This window comes from Argentina anserina, chromosome 4 (assembly GCF_933775445.1).
Source record: "Argentina anserina chromosome 4, drPotAnse1.1, whole genome shotgun sequence".
Lineage (NCBI taxonomy): Eukaryota > Viridiplantae > Streptophyta > Magnoliopsida > Rosales > Rosaceae > Argentina > Argentina anserina.
In genome coordinates, this window is record NC_065875.1 from 16992526 (window position 1) to 17015520 (window position 22995).

Consider the following 22995-nt stretch of genomic DNA (forward strand, 5'->3'; position numbering starts at 1 on the left):
CCGATCCAGAAAGCTAGTTGGCATATATATGGTTAAACATATAAATTAATGGATAGAAACGAAAAAGTCGATCTACTGGATTGCCGGAAAATCTTTGCTTCTACTATTTTTTTCTTCCAGAATTCTTGAGTCATTAGCGTGAAGTTGTTTGTGTTTCACTTCAGTGAGCAGCGATATTGAATTTTCATTGTACTAATTGTAACCAAATTAATGGTCCAATTAATACGTGCGTGTTGAAGATAGGTACCGACCTTGTCGGGATGTAGTTCTGTTATGCTCCATAATGATGTTTATATTGTCACGTTTACTACAAAAGCGTGGGTATGTTATATACAATATCAGTTTCTAAGTTTGAAGTGGGGTAATTCTTTTGACATCAATAAAATAAAATTACATGATTTATAAATATTATCTTAAATAATTTAAATTTCTCACATATCGCGAAGATTTGTGAGTAGTTTAAACATCACTTATTAAACTAAACTCAAATATATTATAGGCCAAGTCTCTTTAACTCTCAACTGCTCAAGATCCCTTTTACTAACATAAAAATGGCTCTCTCTCTCTCTAAATTGAGAAACAATGCACGGAGGAATCTCATAATCGAGCGCGCTTCTTTCTTGTGAAATTGTGAGTTTCTCAGATTCCATCTCATTTTCTATTAGGCCATTTTTTCTCTAAAAAAGTTCTTGTTGTCTTTCTATCGCTAAATTTGAAATCAAAATTTAGTTCAACGGAGAGCAGGTGAGAATGGGCTTCTTCAGACGAGAAAGAATTTGATGTTCAACAAAGAACTGAAGAAATCGAGGCACTTATTAGCTCACTTGGTCTTACTTTTGGTGAGTGTTGGGGTAATATGATCAATAAGAACTGTGTTGGTTATTGTAGTGCAAATTGGAGCTAAGTTTTGTTTGCATAAGTAGAAGTTCTTAGTTACTTAGTTTGCATCTATATAATTATAACAAAGGGCTGCTTCTTAGTTACTGTTTTCCATATGAATGTGATTCTATAATGATGAACATAGAGTTACGTTGATGTGCTTTGAGTAAGGAACTATTCACCACTGTAATCATGTTGGCGGATATATAGAAAAACGGGTCCAATTGGTAGGCACTGTAAAGTTGATTATATGAATCCTTATTCTACTGGAGAGGAATATGAACTATCGACTTTCATTTTTGTTGTTAAGATTGGAGGACCCCAAATATGATTGCAATTAGTTGGCATTTAGTTTCCTTGTTTGAAATTTTGTATTTCATTCCATATATTTCCTCAGCTGCTACATTAGGAAAAGGCATGTACTACCTACATAAATGAATTCTGTTAGTTTAGACCGTTGTAATAAAGCAAGAACTTGTTTTCAACGTTTGCTCTATCGAAATACACAGCCACTACTTTGACAAGCTGACATCTTCTGGTCACAATTTGTTCTCTTCACGTAGCATTATGGATGAAATTTGAGCACAAGCCTTTTGATGCTAGGTATGTGATGAAAAAAAAAAGGAACCTCTTTTGGACTTTTGAATCCTTGAGTTTTCAATTCAGTTGGATTTTACTGGGTAAGTTTCTAATATTTTTTCATGCCTCACTCAACTTATTCTCAATGTGATCCTTTTCATCTTTTAACCGAATGATATTAGTATTGCATAGTTTATTTTTGCTGACAAAACTGGCAAGCATTCCTTATTGTCTTTTTGGAGATCCTTTTCTTTAGAAAGAAATTCAGTACGTATTTTTAGACTTCATTCCGCAGTGTGTGAAATTTAATGTAGTATATGAGTTTAAAAACATATTCGCAAGTGTTTATGTTTTCTATATTTTCATGTGTCATTCTACATTGTTTTGGTGTACTAGGTAATTGATCTCAATTTTTACAGTTGTATACAAGGGTTTGACACTCTTAAATCTTGTAGGCATGAAGACTTGCTTGATTTTGTAGCTGATTTGCTATGAAAGGCCTTTATGCAAACAAGGTATCATGCATACTAACTACTAAGTTTACTCGAGTGAAACCTAGACATCAGGCTCATTTCTAAATACTCTTTTGTGATTTGTTTGTTGAGCAGTTTGTTTTTTAGAAGCTAGTTGGAAGTACTATGATACTGATATCTGACAAGTAAAACGTAGATGATGTGAATCTTGTAATTCAACTATCATCTCATGAACAGAGGTTAGTAGTCTATGACTCTAGGTTCATTTGGATTTAAAAATGACAAAGTACTTTCTTTCATTTGCTAAATGCCTGAATGTGTAGTTGTCTTTTTTTTTCGTTGGGTGAGAATCATGGCAAAGAGCGAGAAACTCTTATGAACCCTTCAGTGCTTTCATGTGCTCCATACTGTCTTGAGAAATTGTAAGTGTTAGTTATTGTCACTTTGAAAGTTTAAAATAGTTTTAGTAATTCTATTGTATTAATTGCTTGTTAATGTTTATGAGTGAATATATATGACCAAATGTAGAGTAAAGTATGTAATCCCCTTTTATAGTAGTCGTATGTGTTGTGTATATCTGTTCATGCAAAGAAAATTGTATATATGGTATGATGAAATTGATTGTGTTATGTTATTACTTATTTTAGCATACACTAGTGTTGATATTTTATGTATGCGGAGCTATTATGAACCTGTCGCCAAAGTACTCTGTAGATTAACTTGACAAGAATTGCTTTGCATCTATTATAGTATTAGATTACCGACTTCATTCCTTAAGTATGAAATTTGAATTATTGGTCTTGAAAAACTTATTTTCAACTGTTGTATAGAATGCCAGGTGGGTTGTGTACTAGTCTACTAGACTATTATTTTGGTCCCAAATTCTACACAGTTAGAACCATATGTATCGCAAAGAAGGATGTTGTATTGATAAGTGTTTGAGGTAGTATTTGTGACTTACAAATTTCTTTTACCTTGTAAGGTGTAGACTTGAACTTGGGCAGATGCATGGATTTTGCATATGAAAACATTACAATAAGGGCGAGGGGAAAGGTGGTGATATTTCCGAAATTCACCTTTAAACCGATGTTGTTGTCATGCGAGTCATGCATGAAAAATCCGAGTTCGGTTCTAAACTTACGATTTAACCTAGGGTTTACGTATATGGTAATTAAAGACTGGGTTATCGATCATGCATGCATTTCTTTGTCCGGTCTTTCAATTCTGAATATATATCAATATATCATCAAATGTCTAACAACTAGTCTAGTAACCAAAGACTTGTCGATATGCTAGAATTTTTGGGTTTATTCCTATACAGCTGAATATCTCGGTTAGAAGAGTGTACGTAGTGATCTTAGAGACTAGTAAGCCTGACGTTTTCAGGGCGATCCTGTCCATAATTGTCTGTTTTTTTTAGCATGAGATTTCTGTTCCCGAATATAGCAAATATAAGCTTCACAAGGTTTCTAAAACAAATAAAAGCCGCAAACATTTGTCCGGCCATAATTGTTACGTTGCATCGTACGTTTTGGATGGGAAGTTCGAAGATTACTACAATTTTTTCACCAAGAAGATTACGTACGTTGAGAACGGTGAGCCTGAGTTCCTGACGATCGATGATCGAGCTATTTGTAACTTTCGGAGCTAATTGTTTGTAGAAAGATAATTAACCTGATCCATTATATATCTACGCACACTAGATTACATTGATTACTGTCAAGAACTCAAGATTACTACAGACACCTAAAAAGCCCTAGAGTTGACGAAGACGGGTTCAAGTCACCGCCTCACCGGGTAAAACGGCAAAGTAAGTCTCTTGGTTCAAAATAAAGTTTTGGGTCATCAAAATTAAAACAAAAATTGCAATTTCATGAAAAAATCTGATACAAATACAGATTTTCTGCATTTTGGGTATATTCCTGGATGGATGCACCAGGTCAAAGTTCGCAAAAGCTTGCGGACCCAGCTGCTCTTCCATTTTTTCTAATATCTGTTAGAAAAATGGTTAATAAATTATTTAAAATTAAATTTTAATTGATTAATTTAATTAAATTAAACTTATAATTAATCAAAGATGAACATAGATTTGAGTTCTCCATAATGAGGGCTACAAGATCATATGTTTGTTTTTGTAATTTGGTTTGTGAGTGAATAAGAAATTGTCACTCAAAGATGGCTACTTAGAATGAGGGAAAATTATTTGTCCCACATTGGAAAAGAGAAGTATTGAAAAGACTTTATATAAAATTCATTGTGTATGGATTATAAAGTGTGTAAGCCCCCTTATACCCTCTCGCGCACGCGCAGGGGGGGGTGCAAATCCCAAGTCACAAGGGAAACTCGTGTATGCCCGTGCGACCTGCGGACACGAATGCAACACCGAATTGAGGGTCGGAACGCAGATTCTTGTAACATATGTAACTCATATATGTTATGATCTTTTGATTTTTATAACGGCCATCTTATTCATTGCTGATTGCAAAATCCTCACTGTATAAATAGCCACCATCTTTTCATTGTAAAATCATCCATTCGAAACACAATCTGCTCTCCCACTCTCAAAGTTCTTAGCTGTTCTCTGGTGATAGATAGAGGTACTTTTCGAGTTCGTTGAGGGTTCTAGTTAGTAGTGCAACTTTCTAGAACTGTTTAGTCGTTGTATCCTGGGAGACAAGCGCCAAGTATCCTTGCACCGGTAGAGGAGGCGTAAACGTCTTAAGGACAGTGTGGTATCACACACGTCTCGACTAGTTCTTCCATCACCAATCGTTCGGTATTTTGGTTGAATTTTTTTTCGCGTTCTTCGTTTTAGAGTTGCATGTTTAACTTCTGATTTATAATTATTTATAATTCAGGTTATTAAATTATATACGCAATATATCATTGTTTTTCTAACAATCTTAAGACGTTTACTTTGATATTGCTTATATAATTTGTATTTCGATATTTTTCTACAAATTTTCAAGGAAAACTTACACCTTGTGTGTGTGTGTTTCAGTTTCCGAAAATGACTAACGGAGAAAATTCTGGAAATAGCAATGGACCTTTGGTGTCAACTGTGCCTGCTGCCCCCGCTGGATCTGTCTCAGTATCCCATGGGGAAAAACTTGAGAAGTTCAACGATTTGCATTTCAAGAGGTGGTAACAAAAGATGATGTTTTATCTGACCACTCTGAATCTGGCAAGATTTCTTACGGAGAATGCTCCTGAGTTCAAGAAAGATGACCAAGGCGATCAAGCAAAGATTGCTGCTGTGAATGCATGGAATAATTCTGACTACTTATGTAGGAATTATACCATGAATGGTCTAGTCGACTCATTGTACAATATGTACATTAGCATGGGAACGACAAAGGAGCTATGGGAATCCTTGGAGAAAAAATATAAAACCGAGGATGCCAGTGCCAAGAAGTTTATCGTGGGCCGCTTCCTTGATTATAAAATAGTGGATTCCAAAATTGTGATGAGTTAATTCTTTGAGATTCAGCTAATCTTGCATGTAATTCTTTAAGGAATGCAATTAGGTGAAAGTTTTCAAGTGGCATGTGCTATTGAAAAGTTACCACCTGCTTGGAAGGACTTCAAGAATTATTTGAAGCACAAGCGAAAGGAAATGACCATGGAGGATCTAGAGGTTAGGCTTCGCATTGAGGAAGACAACCGAGGATCCGAAAAGAAAGCATGGATCAATGGCGTCTATGCCAAGGTACACATGATGAAACATGGTCAAGGTTCCAAAAACAAGAAAGACAAGTATCAAGGATCCAAGCTGGGGCCGAAAGGAGGCATCTCCAAGAAACCAAGGTTTGAAGGCAAGTGCTACAACTGTGACAAGACTGGTCACAAGTCTGTCGACTGCATCAAACCGAAGAGGAACAAAAGGAAGGAGGCAAACCTGATTGAAGCTGTCACTCAAGATGTTGCAGACATGAACCTCTGTTGCATGATATCTGAGATGAACATGGTGGATTCAAACCCCAAGGAATGGTGGATGGGCACTGGAGCCACCAAGCATGTTTGTGCTGACAAGAAGATGTTCTCCACCTTCGAAGCATCTGAGGAATGGGAGATTATGTACATGGGGAACTCTGCAACCTCCGCCATCAAGGGGAAATGAAAGGTGATTATGAAGATGACATCTGGAAAGGAGTTGACTCTGAACAATGTCCTGTATGTTCCGGAGATCCGCAAGAACCTGATTTCTGGTGCAATGTTGAACTCTCATGGGTTCTGCATAGTGATAGAGTATGATAAGCTTGTTTTATCCAAGAATGGAATGTTTGTGGGTAAGGGTTATGTATCGGGTGGGATGATCAAAATGAATGTAATGACTTTGATCAAGAAAATGAATGAAGCTTCTACTTCCACCTACATGATTGAGTCTTCCAATTTATGGCATGGTAGACTAGGACATGTTAATTATGATACTTTGCGAAAGTTAATTAACATGGAACACTTACCAAAATTCCAAATTGATTCAAAACATAAGTGTGAAACTTGTGTAGAGGCTAAACTGACTAGATCATCTTTCGAAAGTGTTGAAAGAAATAGTGAACCCCTTGATCTGATTCATATAGATGTGTGTGATTTAAAATCAACGTTATCTAGAGGGAATACTAAATACTTTATTACCTTCATAGATTATAGCACGAAATATTGCTATGTGTATTTGCTAAAATGCAAAAGTGAGGCCATAAAGAAGTTTATTCTCTATAAAAATGAGGTTGAGAACCAATTCAACAAGAAAATTAAGGCACTAAGAACTGACTGAGGGGGTGAGTATGAATCGCCATTTGCTGAGATTTGTGCTCAGAATGAGATTATACATCAAATGACTGCTCCATACTCACCACAATCCAATGGTGTAGTAGAACGCAAAAATCGTACTCTAAAGAATATGATGAATGCTATGCTACTCAGTTCTGGGATGCCACCCAACATGTGGGGAGACGCGATTCTCACGGAAAATTACCTTTTAAATAAGGTGCCAAAAAAGAAAGAAGAGAAACTCCATATGAGTTATGGAAAAGGAGAAAATCATCCTACAAATACTTAAAAGTATGGGGATGTTTGGCAAAAATGAAAATTCCTAAACCTAAAAAGGTGAACAATGGGCCTAAAACAGTTGATTGCATCTTTATTGGATATGCACATAACAGTTCGGCTTATCGATTCCTAGTCCACGATTCGAGTATTCCTGAAATCCATAAGGATACGATAATGGAATCGAGAAATGCATCCTTCTTTGAAAATGTATTTCCACGGAAGTCTAGAGAGGAATTTAGTTCTTCTAAACGGACACGTGAAGACAACCGAGCCGAAACTGATGATGCTCGTGATTAAGAATCTGAGTCGGAGTCCAAATCTGAGTCTGAGGTTGAACCTAGACGAAGTAAAAGGGCAAGGACCGCAAAATCCTATGGACCTGACTTCCTGTCATATATGGTTGAAGGTGATCCCCGTACCTTCAAAGAGGCAGTAAGCTCTACTTATGGTCCTCTGTGGAAAGAAGCAATCAAAAGTGAGGTTGACTCTATCATGCAAAATCACACTTGGGAATTAGTGGATTTGCCACCTAGGTGTAAGCCTTTGACTTCCAAGTGGATTTTCAAAAAGAAATTAAAAGCTGATGGGTCAATAGACAAATACAAGGCTAGACTTGTTATTAAAGGCTATAGGCAAAATGAGGGTTTGGATTATGTTGACACTTATTCTCCTGTGACGAGAATAATCTCCATACGGATGGTACTTGCAATTGCAGCGTTGCGCAAACTTGAAGTACACCAAATGGATGTAAAGACGGCTTTCCTAAATGGAGATGTAGAACAAGAAATCTACATGGAATAACCATAAGGTTTTTCTGCTCTTTCTCAGAGTAAGAAGATGTGCAGATTGGTTAAGTCATTATATGGCTTAAAACAAGCACCAAATACAATGACATGACAAATTTGATAATGCCATGATCACCAGTGGATTTAGAATAAATGAAGGTGATAAGTGTGTATATGTCAAAGACACTGAAAATGGATATATCATTCTATGTCTGTATGTGGATGATATGCTTATCGTTGGGAGCAACGATAAGATGATCAAGTCCACTAAAGACATGTTGAATTCTAAGTTTGACATGAAAGACTTGGGACTTGCTGATGTCATTTTAGGAATTAAAATTATGAGAACATCATAAGGACTTGTGTTGAGTCAAACACACTATGTGGACAATATTCTTGGGAAATTTGACAAGGAAGGTTCTGGAATTGTCAGAACTTTTGTAGATATGAATCTACATTTGTCCAAAAATAAAGGTGAAAGTGTTTCTCAATTACAATATTCAAGAATAATTGGGAATCTAATGTACTTAACAAGTTGTACAAGATCAGATCTAGCTTATGCGGTTCATAAGCTAAGTAGGTACACGAGTAATCCTGGAGCTATGCATTTGCAAGCTTTTCGAAGAGTACTCAAATACCTAAGGTATACTCTTACCTATGGGTTGCACTACACATCATACCCAGCTGTTATAGAAGGGTTCACTGATGCGAACTGGATATCTGACATGAAAGACTCAAAGTCTACTAGAGTATATGTATTTACGCTAGGTGGTGCAGTCGTGTCCTAGAAGTCCTCAAAACAAACAGTTATAACTAGATCCACAATGGAGTCTGAGTTTGTAGCACTGGACAAAAATGTGGGGAGGAAGCAGAATGGTTACGCCAGTTCATAGAGGACATTTCTAGATGGATAAAACCTGTGCCTGCGATTAGTATATATTGTGATAGTCAATCTACAATTAGCATGGCACAAAGCAAGATGTATAATGGTAAGTCTAGACACATTCGTCGAAGACATAATACCATTAAACAACTACTCTCAACTGGAGTTATTGCTATAAACTATGTAAAGTCTAAGGATAATATTGTTGATTCTTTAACCAAAGGGTTAAACAGAGAGTTAGTTGAAAAATCGTCGAAGGGAATGGGACTAAAGCCCATTGGAAATTAAAAATCACTGCAGTGGATACCCAACCTAGCTGACTGGAGATCCCAAGATCTAGGTTCAAAAGGGAAAACTAAATTGTGGAGATTAGTTCGGATCACTGTGGGGAGTTCCCCAAGTCCATTCCTATGATGAAAAATAGTGATACCCGTAAGGTTGAGGTTAAGCTAAAACTTTTAATGATTCTTATGCGTCGAGAAATCGAGCAGAGTAATGCAGGCTACTCTTAATTAAGAGATCACATATGCAAGAGAGAAGTATGGCCACTTCTAGGGGAGTTAATGAAGGCATAACTCTTATCAAACTACTTGCAGAACCAGGCGTGTGTTCCATGGCCAAAATGAGCACAAAAATGAGAACCGAAGAGTACCAGGGAGACTCCTGTGTGAAGTATGTCATCATTTACATAAATAATGAATAGTTCAAAGACATCGTGTCTACTATTTAGTTAGTAAAGTAAGCATACTTTCATAAGGGAATGTTCAACGGGTCAAACATACCTATCATATGCAGGTTTCAACCATAGAAATCTATCACCAAATTCTATCGAGTCTTTGGTGGCCAATTTCATTCATGTGGGGAATTGTTGGAAAAATGGTTAATAAACCATTTAAAACCAAATTTTAGTTGATTAATTTAATTAAGTTAAACTTATAATTAATCAAAAATGAACATAGATTTGAGTTCTCCATAAGGAGGGCTACAAGATCATATGTTTGTTTGTGTAATTTGGTTTGTGGGTGAATAAGAAATTGTCACTCAAAGATGGCTACTTAGAATGAGGGAAAAGTGTTTGTCACGCATTGGAAAAGAGAAGTGTTGAAAAGACTTTATATAAAATTCATTGTGTATAGATTGTAAAGTGTGTAAGCCCCCTTATACCCTCTCGCGCACGCGTAAGAGGAGGGCAAATCCTAGGTCACAAGGGAAACTCGTGTATGCCCGTGCAACTTGCGAACATGAATGCAACACCGAATTGAGGGTCGGAACGCAGATTCTTTTTGCATTTCTGAAAATTCGGTTTTGACATTTCAAATTCTCTTGACTGTTCAAATTCTTCTTTTGTAACAACTGTGTGTTATGGAGAATTATAACAGAATTGAAATCAGTGCTTGCAACATATGTAACTCATATATGTTATGATCTTTTGATTTCTATAACAGCCATCTTATTCATTGTTGATTGCAAATCCTCACTGTATAAATAGACACCATCCTTTCATTGTAAAATCATCCATTCGAAACACAATCTGCTCTCCCACTCTCAAAGTTCTTAACTGTTCTCTGGTGATAGATAGATGTACTTTTCGAGTTCGTTGAGGGTTCTAGTTAGTAGTGCAACTTTCTAGAACTGTTTAGTCGTTGTATCCTGGGAGACAAGCGCCAAGAATCCTTACACCGATAGAGGAGGCGTAAACGTCTTAAGGACAGTGTGGTATCACACACGTCTCGACTAGTTCTTCCATCACCAATCGTTCGGTATTTTGGTTGAATTGTTTTTCGTGTTCTTCGTTTTAGAGTTGCACGTTTAACTTCTAATTTATAATTATTTATAATTCAGGTTATTAAATTATATACGCAATATATCACTGCTTTTTCTAACAATATCTTGAGTCGGTGCATGTTAATTTGTCTAGTTCACAAATTATAATTAAGAATTCTTAAGTCTATTAGCCCTTGTATTGCCCAAAAAAGGTCTTTCGTTCCTGTAATATATAGAAATTTTCCTATAACCAAACTACCAAAGTAATAATGCTCTTCCATTAAAACTTTAGTCGATAATTAATTTGGAGCATGATAATTACTCGCATAATATATGTACGTTGTTGATCCAATCTATAGTCGTAGATATTAGGGTCTTTTGGTCGTTCATAAAATTGGTTTATTTTGAGATTCGTTATCGAGGAATTTGAGAATTTGTTAATTGTTCAACTCTAATTTGTGGCAAACATCGATCTTTGCCGACTAATATGCAATTGAGGAATGGACTAGTTCAAATATGAAGCAAAATGTTGAATCTATTTATAGTTATAAGTTCTTTTCCTAAAAAAATCCTTCTTCTGGTTTTCATAAGTTGAACATAGATGGCACTAGAAGTTCCTCTTGTGGTATGATCGGAGCCGGTGGTGTTATCAGTGATGAAAATGGATGTTGGATATATGATTTTCAGATTAATCTTTGATAAAGGAGAAATTCTTGATGCTGAAGCTTGAGGCCTCTTCTATGGCCTTAAAATGACTTTTACTCTTTAAATTTCTAAGCTTGAAATTGAGTTTGATTATGCAGTTCTTGTTTAGCTCATGCAAAATCTTATTTCCACTGTTCATCCTCTTGGTTTTTTGATACAAGGCTGCCACAATTTTATGAGCGACATGCATTCTTCTTCTCTGTGTCATATCTTTAGAGAAGCCAACATTACAGCTGATTCTCTTGCCAATAATAGTATTCTACATGACAAAGGCCTGGTGCAATTTGACTTTCCCTCAATCCATTCTTCTCAGTTCTATTTGGATGATCTTGTGGCTGTGACTAGGGCTAGAAGAATATGTTCTTCTAGCATTTATTAGTTTCTTTTTATTTTGGTTCTTTTGTACATCGTTTGTAACAAAACAAATTGTTCCACAGTAATGATAGTATGATCATGTACTTGAACGATCTGATGGTCTTGTTTCGGATTGTCTCAAACAAAAATTAAGTTGTATATATATCATAAACATTTCTTTTAGTATTTTAGTACCAATTACACCAAATGTTTGTCTAGTTCTTGATCATTTGAAGGACTATTTTATCATTATCTAACCTAGTGGCCGGAGATTGAATATTAACTATTAAAAAAAACTTAAATTGTTATTTACATGGTCGACTTCTATTTAACAAACTTAAACCAAATTTACCATTACACCACATAATTATAAGTTCGAACTTATCATGCATTCTAATTCGACCAATTACATATTTTTTAGACACCAATACAATTAGAGCTTTAGGGGATCATCTAATCATATAGTATTTCATTTAACATTTAGATTAGATTGACTTAGGGCATAATCTAAATTTGTATGCAATCGAATTCAATAACACTTAGAGTAGAAATCAAATAAGATTACATTTAAGCACCAAATCTTTGTTGGAGACATGTTTCATGTGTGGCGTCATCTACCATGGTTTCACATGCAAATTTCCAAATTTTTTACCACTTTTAATCAACACAAACCAAACCTATTTAGGGCACGATTCGATTTGTGTCAATATGGTTGATGAATCTAGCACTCAAACACAATCTTAGGGACTGCATCCAAGCACTAAATTCATATGCACATATCTAAAAATAATCTAAAAGTATGAGAAAGATGTTTAGAACACAACACTAGAAATACAAACTTAAATAATTATAAGAGCATAGATTCGGCATAGTCTCAAAAACATATCAAATACAATCTGAAAATTCTAAAACAGATACAAAACCAATATTTCCACATAAACAACAACTTACAATCTTCATAGACAAAGAATTGTAGATTACCACAAATAGAGGAAGCCATGGAGATGAGTTGCGAGAATCACACGTTGTAGGAACCTTAGAGGTACGGCTGCAATAAATGAAACTCGGTGGAGATGATGATGGTTTTGGAGTGGACGACTTGGCTAATGTGTGAGGAAAGTTTATAGTGGTGTTTTGGTAGAGTTTTGGCTCTTGAATGCTAATGAGAAATGATATTATTTGAGAGATGAAGACATGTATATATAGAGGAAAAAGGGAGGGTAGGCTTGGTTTGAACTTATCTCTTTCTTCCTATTATAATGCCATGCTTTAATCATTTAAATCATGTTATGCTTTATTTCGTAAATTGTAACGACCCCAAAATTTCGAGCCTAAAAACTCAAAATTTCAAATTCGTTAAACACCAAATAATCTCAATGAAATCGAAATCATTTAAAATGCCACAGCGGATCATCTCTGACTTCAAAATACAACTCAGTCAAACCGATTATTACAAATCAAATTATAATTCAACATTATAATAAATGGAAATGTATAATCCTCACAACAACCTCACAAGATAGTCACACAAAATCCTCACTCAAGTTGGGGATAAATAACTTCAAGTCCTCTGAGCAGTTCATCAATTCCCGCTAATCTACACCTGCGGAGTTATCCACTACACCATCGAATTGGTACACCGGGATTGTAAACACAAACCCGGTAAGCTTTACAGCTCATATGAGTAAAATGACAATAAAATTCGCATATCAATATATACGAAAAATCACAAATCAACAAATATAAATGCCCTCATGAGTCAGTGGACGGCTCATCTGGTTGTCCAAAATATATGAAATGAAAGTGCTCATGAGAAATCAGGCAACCCTTCTGATCACTCAAAAACATTTAAAATACGGGTACTAATGAACGCTGGTACACATCCGTTACCCCTCACGTAGTACACCGCTGATATTGGGTAACCACCCGCTACCCAACATCCAAAACAATATGAGTACTTATGAGCAGATAACCACCCGTTACCTCACATGTAGTACTACGGCAGACAGACTAGAGCTCTAACTGTATCGTAACTTTCGCCCGGCCAAAGGCTAGGTTCCGACTAGAGGTGGAAAATGGGCCCAAAAGCCCGAACCCGGCCCGTTAAAAATCGGCCCGAGCACGTTAGAAGCCTGGCCCGTTATTATAATTGGCCGTGCCGGGCCGAGATATTTTAACCCGTGGGCCCGGCACGGCCCGAGCCCGTTTTTAGCCCGGCATGACCCGAGCACGGTTAATTCATGGGTCGGCCCATTAAACACATAATTTTATATTATTTATATCAATATTTAAACAATTATCATTATTAAACTTGAATATTATACTTTTTAAATTAAAATCTATTGATTATTTCATTATTTTAACTAATAATATTTCACAAATATTATCAAAATACTGAATAAAACGTCATTATTTTGAGATACGTAACATTTTAAAAATAAGATTATGAAATGTGTTGTAATATTTTATTTATTTTACTACTCTAAATAGTTATATAAAACAAATATTCAAAGTACAAAATATTTTTTTATTTTAATTGTGTCATATAATGTTAATGGGCCGGGTCGTGGGCCGGGCCAGGCTTAATATTTAAGGAAATGGGCCGGCCCGAGCCCGACACGATAAATAAATGGGCCGGCCCGAGCACGGCACGAGCACGTTTTTGGCCCGTTTAAAATGGACCGGGCCGGCCCGGCCCGGCCCGTTTGCCACCTCTAGTTCCGACTTGCCAAACACGTACAATAATCTCACTCATATTATACAAACATCAAGTCCGAAGACAAATCAATATTTTAACAATCTCCATGTTAAAATCACATACAATAATCTCACATCATATTGTACAAATCAAAATCACATGCTCGATAAAATCTTGTCATAGAAATTACATCATCACGATAAAATCATAACAATACATTATATAGCAAACTACATATATATGTACTTATTTACCATTTATATAATATATATATATAATCCACTATATCGTATACGTGTCATAATTCGTAAACACGTCCGAAGATAAAACGTTTAACAAACACATATTAAAATCACGTACAATAATCTCACATCATATTGTCCAATTTAATTCACATGCTCGTCATATAATTCTTGTCATCGAAATGACTAATTCCAATGAATTCATAACAGTATATAATATAGCAAACTATATATATAAGTACTTATTTATCATTTATATGAATATATATATTCCACTATATCATATACATGTCGTATTTCAAAATATAAACTCTTGCAAAAATCTTGAATTCATCGCCAGGGTAGATTCGTAAATATGTGAGATTTTACTCACCTTAACAACTCGAGCGTAATTCCACAATTTCCGAAGATAAATCATTTCATTGATTTATTGATCACCTTGAAAAGATAAGAAAAGAATTTAGAAACGTTTCGTAAAACTTTAAATACCGAAACAGTAATAATCTGTTACTGTTCAACAATTTCTGGTTTTACGAATTTACTGTTCACTGTGTACTATTCAAGTATTTACTATTCATGTATTACTGTACAAATACCCATCCAATACGTATCTCTGTACGAGTACATACTGTTTACGTATTTCTGTACGTATAAATACTATTAGAATGTAGATACTGTCTCAGTAAATAATAGTTACTGAATTACCCTTTATAAATTACTTTTTACATTTATTGAAAGTAATTTATATTTACATTTACCGTACGTAAAATAAATTTACATTTTTACCGTACGTAAAAATAAATTTACATTTTTACCCATTCGGAAACACTGTTCACGCGCCGCCGCATATGGTGGCGCGTGGGGTACACGCACCACCTCTAGCAGGCCGCGCCACTCACTGTGGCAGCGCGTGGGGCCCACGCGCCGAGCTCAAAACCGGCGCGTAGCACGCCACCACCGTGCCCAATCTCTTCTCATTTCCTCCCCTCTCATTCCTACGGTCTCAGACCCCTCCTAAACTAACTCACGCACCCCCACGCGCCGCCTCTAGGCGGCGGTAACCCCTCCTCCTGCTACACCTCCGATCTTCTCCAATCAAACCAAATATTCAATAACAATCACAACCAACCAATAATCACATCCATTCATACCTTGATCGAAGCTAAAACCTCTGATTTGGCATCAGAAAGGCTCGGATCGCTGGTGGTATTTCAACTCTTAGGGAAGAACTCGGATCGATGGGGTTTGGCCTCCAAGTTGAAGGCAGAGGGCACCAAGGCAAGGATCGGCGTCGAGATGCCCTCCTCTGTGCTCGTGCGTCGCCGGAGGTGATGCTGATGGTGGCGACGAAGCTCGCGGTGTCGGGTTGAAGCGCAAAGGCTCACGGCGTTACGAGGAGGTGCGTCGACCTCGGGGTCGACTGTGGAGGTCCCTGCGGCACTCTCGGGGTTGGCGGTGAGAGGCACGCCGGCCTAGAGGCTGAGATCGCCGGCCTGGTTTTTCGAGAGTGAGGGAGGGACTCGGGGAGAGAGAACACGAAAGGGGAGAGGGAGAGAAAGGAGGCGCGGGGTGGGTTTCCTGAAATGGAAACCCTAGCTCCTTTAATTGTCTATTTATACCTGTTTTCAAAATCGGAAATGAACTTCTGTCGTTAATAACTTTCACCTCCGACGTCCGATTCAAACGCGTCACATGTCCACGCACTCGTATCGACGAGCTCTACGACTTCCGTGAAGAAAGTTTTCAAAAACGATTGACGGAATAAAAATCGAAATATTTGTTGCGGATCGTAACGTTTATTCAATTTAAACGTTCCGAAAACTAGGGTTATTACATAAATCATGTCATGTTTTATTCCCTAAATCATGCCATGTTTTATTGATTTAATGATCATCTTCTAGCTTTTAGGTTGCATATGCATGGCTCCATCTATCTTCTTTTCACTTAATTAATTTTCACATTTATTTCTTCATTCTTCTTCCCACGGCAAGGTCTCAATCTCTTAATTCTCTCAACTTTTTTTTATCTCTTCTATTTAATTGTTGCATGACTTGTTGGTGATAGGACTCTATGTGCATGAGTTCTCCTTGTTTTTCTCTAGTATTATCTTTTAAATCCAATCTGAAAATAAGAAAATAAAATCATAAGTAAGAGATAATTAGTTTCGAAACTTAACAAGGATTCATAGTGCAAGAAAGACTCTCAAAATATCGTTAATGCGACCAAAACGTAGAAAGATGAAGACTCCTAATCCAACTAGGTTTTCGACTTCTACAATGATTTCTACTTAAACTATGACTCTACACCAATTCTGCGTTTTAAACTAATGTAAACACAAAAATGCATCAAATACTGCCCAAGACTCTTATTACAACTCAATGACTCAATAGTATAACAATATGGGCTAAGTAAAGTACAAATGGAGGTAAAAACATGTTAAGAATGTCGCAAAAAGTGCTGATATAAGGTTAATTTATTATACATCTCACATCTGACGATTGACAAGAAATATTATTTTTCTGATCCCACTCACAAAACAATATCGACCGTTGAATTTAAAATTTATAATATAAATTGATGTATATTAGAAGTTTTAAAATGGGACTGATCAATCAGCATTATCAACTCTGACAAAGTCGTCGGATATATATTTTTTTCTTTCTGACTAAAAAAATGATTACGAAGTCATCGGGATATTGCTTATTTGCTTTCTTTTGGAATGACCTACTTGTCCTCAAGTCCTCTACGTCAAGGCACGTATTCAAACAAATTAAACTAAAGCAACATCACACTGATTAGTTATCTTTGTAGTTTCATTTATATTCATAGAAGATAATACACTGTGTTCAGTCTGCAACTGTTTTATCCCAAACAGAAACATCACAAGCAACCAGAAGATCACACACCAGACACTTATTTTACTCAAGCCCGAACTGCCCAAACCCATGGCTGTTCTGGACTGACAGAAACCAACATAAAAACCACACACCCATTTGAGTACTAAGATCGATCATAGCTAGCTAGTACTCAAACATCATATACATATCCAACATAACTTAATTAGTTGTATTCGCTGGGGTGGTCCTTGAGGTATCCCTCAATGAGCTTGAAGAGGTGCGAGGCCTTTTCTTTTCCTGCTTTGACGTGCTCCTCCTTGATCTCCACATCTCCCTTGGTGTGGTACTTGCTGGTGCTCTTGATTATGGTTCCTCCGTGAGGAGCTGCCACCAACTTGGTCTCATAGTCGATCTTCTCAATGGTGTCTGACAAGGCATCTCCCTCGATCAAACTGTAACTGTAGACGTGGTTCTCTTTGTCAATGGAGTGGATCTTGTGCTTCACGTACCCGTAGTGGCTGCCTATCGAGTTCCAAAAGTAAAAGAGAGACTGAGCATACAAGTATTTACGGTAATTAACGCAGTCTTGCTGGATATAATGCAGCGTAAGTTACCATACTTAAAAACTGAATGAGATGGTAAGTTATTCACCTTCACCGAAAGTGATCTTCTTGATCGTTCCGGGGCCGCCATCTCCTTCGAGGATCTCAGCACACTTAACTGCCTGAGGTGCTATCTTGGGGATGAGGTGATCAGCGTCAAGAACGAAGGCCTTGAACAGTTTGGGTGGTGGGATCTCGGAGGTGAACTCGCTTTCATAAGTGTAAACACCCATGATGATCACGACTTGAGAACTAAGCAATGGAAGAAACTTCAAGGATGATGGTTTTAAGGGAGCTGTGTTGTGTTGGAAATGTATACAGGGAAGGTGGTATTTATAGATTTTCAGAGTGAAGGTTTCCCTAGTGAACTGACAATGCTATCCCTTTAGATGGATCGAATTGTTTTAATCAATTTGTCACTTCTTAATTAATTTGGTGTTTAATTTCCACATTCACAAGGAACCGGATTTTTTATACAAATTGTCTGTGTTATTTCTTTAATGGATATTTCTAGACTTCTTAAACAACACTGTGTCTTGGTCAAATTAAGCAATGAGGGCCCTTTAATTACATAATAAAGAAAACTCGATCCAACTAGCTAGATAGAGACAATGCGATTGCTTGCAGCAGATTCTAATTGCAAGGTAAAAGGAGAATTGCTCATCATGCAGTACATAGTTTTCAGGCTGTTTCAGTAAATCTCATGTAAGATAAGCATCGATCAGCTTCTTGAAAATAACACGTTGCAAGTTTCAAATGCATGAGAAAGAGTTAAAGTCAAAAAGCCTAAAAAAGGGATGAAAATGTGGAAAAATACTGATAAGAAAGTAAAAAACAATGATGACAACTTTGAACAAGCTGATTAATTATTAAGATTATGCAGCTTGCTATATTCCACCTCGGGAATTAAGACATAATATGTGATTTTATAAAGATTTCGGTCACTTCATCTATTGTCAATTGGTTTTAAATGTGAATCTCATACCATTTTATTATAATATTAGAGTGGTTTACTCACGTTTACGTGTGAAGCCCAAATTACCACACTGACTCTATGTCACCCAAAATGTTGTCCACGTGTATGACTTGAAAATTCGCTACACGTACGGAGACATGTTGAGAGTTTACATCCCCACATTGGGAATTGAGACATATCTTGTGAGTTTATAAAAGTTTGACCCACTCCATCCTAGAGGTGGCAAATGGGTCAGCCCGACCCATGTTAAGCGGGCCAAAACCGTGCTCATGCCGGCTCATTTATTTATCGTGTCGGGCTGACCCATTTGCTTAAACATTAAGTTCGGCCCGACCTATGACCCAAGTTTATGTCGGACTAAGCTCGGGTCCCTACCGAGCCAAAAAACGGGTCGGCCCAGCCCATTAATATTATAAGACACAATTCGAATAAAAATATTATGTATTTAGAATGTTTATTTTATATAACTATTTAGAATAGTAAAATAAATAAAATAAGACAACATATTTCATAATCTTATTTCTAAAACGTTACGTATGTCAAAACATTAACGTTTTCTTTACTACTTTGATAATATTTGTAAAATATTATAGTTAAAATAATGAAATAAACCAGAGATTTGAATTTAAAAGTTCTAATTTTTAAGTCTAATAATGATAATTGTTTAAATATTTATATAAGTAATATAAAATTATGTGTTAACGGGCCGGCTCATGAATTTATAGTGCTCGGGCCGTGCCGGGTTCAAAACGGGCTCTGACCGGGCACAATCCATGAGCTAAATACCTCGGCCCAGCCCATCCCGTCCCATAGCTGTTAACGGGCTTAAGCTGTGCCGGACCGACTTTTACGAAACGGGCCCATGCTGGACTAAGGCTTTTCGGTCTATTTGCCACATCTACCACATTTATTGCTAATGAGTTTTAGATGTGTACCATATATCACTTTATCACATCTTGGCTATAGCTAGGTTAATTACCGACCATATATTACAAACCTGGTAATTAGTCCTTGATCTCCTTATTTTTCTTGTTGATATTTTGTTCCGGTTTTCTTTCACTTCTATTTGGTAGTTCAAGACTTAAATGCTTTATTAATATATTTCAACAATGGCAGCTGCTGGTCAACTAAACTGATGGATCTTAATTGCTTATATTGTATTGGAAATGCATGCAATAAATTATTCGGAAGTATCCTACATCAACTGATGTAGACATTTTATCGTTCTTGGATAGCCATCTTATTCACAACCTGTTAATATAAAGGTTGCATGAGAAGAACTGGGACTTATATGATATGTTTGAAGCTAGAAAAAAAAAAGAGAATCAACTTACTGAACAGTTGCTGCATTAACGATATCATTAACTAATTGGGTTTATGGAGTGATTATTACCAAATAGCATATAATTTATACATAGGCAGTAAGAACTAAGAACACGTCTATCCCACCATTGATTTGAAGTAACCGGCCATTAATCACAACGGCATGGCCTCTCATATATTTGTCTCATGCACTAATCAATTAACTAACGTTTTTTTTAAATTAAAATGTCAGCAGAATCAATATTACACATCTTCATGGCCGATAAAAAAGAGTTATCTCTTGCCCTAAAGTCTAGACAAACTAGCCAATATGATCACGACTCACCTACTTTTTTAGCACCATTTATAACATTTAAATAATAAGCCTAAGCCAATATAGAAGAAAAATTAAAGGGTACCAACTACACTAACTTAAACTTGTCCTTAGATTAAAAAAAAACTAATTAAGCTTGGCAAATGGGTTTCCCCTTCTCTGCCTCTTCTTCTGCAGGCTGACTCATCACCTGCACCGCTAACACCCTCCCAACAAGATCTGCAACCATAAGAGTGAAGACCCGATCCAAGAAAAGCCTCGAATATCTGACGGAAAACCAATCCATAAAAACCCAAAAATTGTAACCTATATGAGGCACAAAATTGAGTAATCTAACCTAGGCCAATAAGCCTAGCCCAGATCAACCCAAGAAGGGCGACTGATTTTCACTACAACACAAAACATGATTTCCGACCCTTGAGATGGTTGAAAAAACCCTCATTTGGTCGTTAATACACTTTCCGACCAAAAAAATATGGTCGGTCTCGGTCGGTACTACCCTGGTCACAAATACTCTTTTGCGACCATTTTGGTCGGAAATAATATGCATTTACAACTAAATTTACCGTCGGAAACTCTGTCGTAAATGACACTATTTTCGACCAAAAAATCGTTGTCTGAAATTAATTGGGAATTTGGTCGGTCACAGTTATTTTGTAATTTATATTTCTAACAATTTTTATTTTATTTATATTTTGAATAAATAGGTTTTTTTTTTCTTTTTACCGTATTTATTAGTCTATATATACATACGAAGTATTTCAACGTATAAAACCAAATACTTCGTACAATTTCCAAGTCCATTGACTTTTTTCACATATCCACTCTACGTTCTAGTCTAAATCCATGGCGAATTGGCAGTTGAGTTTTTCTTATAGGTTAGCCAGAATGGAGATACATCCCTGCAAAAAAAAAACCAAGTGCTTTAGAGATCAAGCTAATCAAATACATAAAAACGATTGACTCTGAGAGAGAGAGAGAGAGAGAGAGAGAGAGAGAGAGAGAGAGAGAGAGAGAGAGAGAGAGAGAGAGAGAGAGAGAGAGAGAGAGAGAGAGGAACATGTACTTCTATGCAAACGAAGCAGAGAGGATAGTATTGATCATGTGATCTCCATGCTCTCTGAGGGACGTGATCTATTTGGTTTCCCAATTAACTTCCCATCATTTCATCTGAAAGTGGATGATCAATAACTTTGTCATGCTAAAAATATATAAATGAATATGACAGTACCTCTATCATTTTGATGCCCGGTTGCCAACCACCACGCTAAAACTCCCTCGTCGATGATCGATTATTACTCTGTACAACAGGCAACACTGCAAGAACAATGATCAAGTTAAAGTCACGCAATTGAATAGTATATATAGGAACCTCGCATTAGAAGATCATTCGAATACAACATTAGAAGTCTGACCCAGCAGATTTCATGGAAACAAAAGAACCGAAATGCAACTCTCACACTATTGTCTATATTGAGAGAAAGGTGGGGTTGAAAGTCTGACGGTTAACAATCATGTAACGGCCGTTGATAAAAAAAACAAGCAACTAACCGCCTTGGGAAAATCTAAGGGCCCGTTTGATTTTATCTAAACTACGTACTAACCGCTATGGTAAGCTTAATTGATGGTGGTACAGTAGTACTGTTCTATTTGCCACGTTGATTTCCATTTATTAATTGTTCGATGTGAATGGGTTTTTAGTATTAATATAAACGACTTGGTCTCCTCCTTCGTGTAATTATATCAATGTTAGAATGTACAAAAAGAGAGTTACATAAGCTCATATCAATCAGTTTTATGATATGTATATACAAGATTCTTGAATAAAAATGGTGGCATGGTGCAATCAAATTCGATAAAGACCATCTTGAATTAATTGCACTGCATATATACCGTTAGATTAAAAAGATTTGTGTCGAAAATAAATTTATAATATGACATTTATAATATTACGTACTATGTTGGTGGTTCACCTAAAATTAAAATAATGAAAAATTATTATTAACCTTAGAGTGACCATCTGACCATCATTCGTTAAATTGAAATTTATTCACATAATAAATAACTACACAGTTTCTGACGACCATCTAATTAAATAGAAAGTAATCAGAAATGTTTTTTTTCTAACGACTTTTCGACCAAACAAAATATCATCCTAAATTACTGTATTTTTTCCGACAACTTTCCTAATTAACAGATACATGGTCGTATTTATTTATTTCCGACCATATTTCCGACGAATACCTAGCTCGTCGGAAATAAAATATGATCCAAAATTGTATTTCCGACGGATAATTACATATGGTCGGAAATACCATTATTACCGACCAAAAAAGACATTAGTCGGAAATCCCTCGTCATAAAAGGGTATTATTGTTGTAGTGTTTGTCCAACAACCGGCCGACGTTCTTGCCTCCACTACCGTTGTCGGAGGACTCCCCACAATCAGATTAACATCACAGACCATAAAGAATCTATTGTTGTCGACGAAGTTACCTCCGGCAAGTTCAAAGTTCTCACTTCCGGCAAGACT

General features: G+C 36.4%; 2 protein-coding genes across 2 annotated transcripts in view; both read right to left on the reverse strand.

The window, feature by feature from the left end:
• LOC126791182 (probable protein phosphatase 2C 34) overlaps positions 1-2528 on the reverse strand; it is a 133997-nt gene extending 131469 nt beyond the window's left edge. Inside the window, exon 1 of the mRNA XM_050517597.1 lies at positions 2516-2528. The gene's annotated coding sequence lies outside the window, so the exon portion shown is untranslated. The remainder of the gene's footprint in view (positions 1-2515) is intronic.
• Positions 2529-17206: 14678 nt separating this feature from the next.
• LOC126792719 (major strawberry allergen Fra a 1-B) lies at positions 17207-18159 on the reverse strand. Its single transcript, XM_050519183.1, has 2 exons — positions 17900-18159; positions 17207-17770 (listed from the first exon to the last, which is right to left on the reverse strand). Exons 1-2 carry the CDS (start codon positions 18081-18083, stop codon positions 17472-17474), a joined length of 483 nt encoding a protein of 160 aa, XP_050375140.1. The 5' UTR covers positions 18084-18159; the 3' UTR covers positions 17207-17471.
• Positions 18160-22995: the final 4836 nt, after the last annotated feature.

Excerpts from the sequence above, each read along its gene's own strand:
- LOC126792719 (XM_050519183.1), bottom strand. The coding sequence starts at position 18,083 with ATGGGTGTTTACACTTATGAAAGCGAGTTCACCTCCGAGATCCCACCA. Across the intron at positions 17,771-17,899 it reads GAAGATCACTTTCGGTGAAG|GCAGCCACTACGGGTACGTG; the intron begins GTGAATAACTTA and ends GGAACTCGATAG.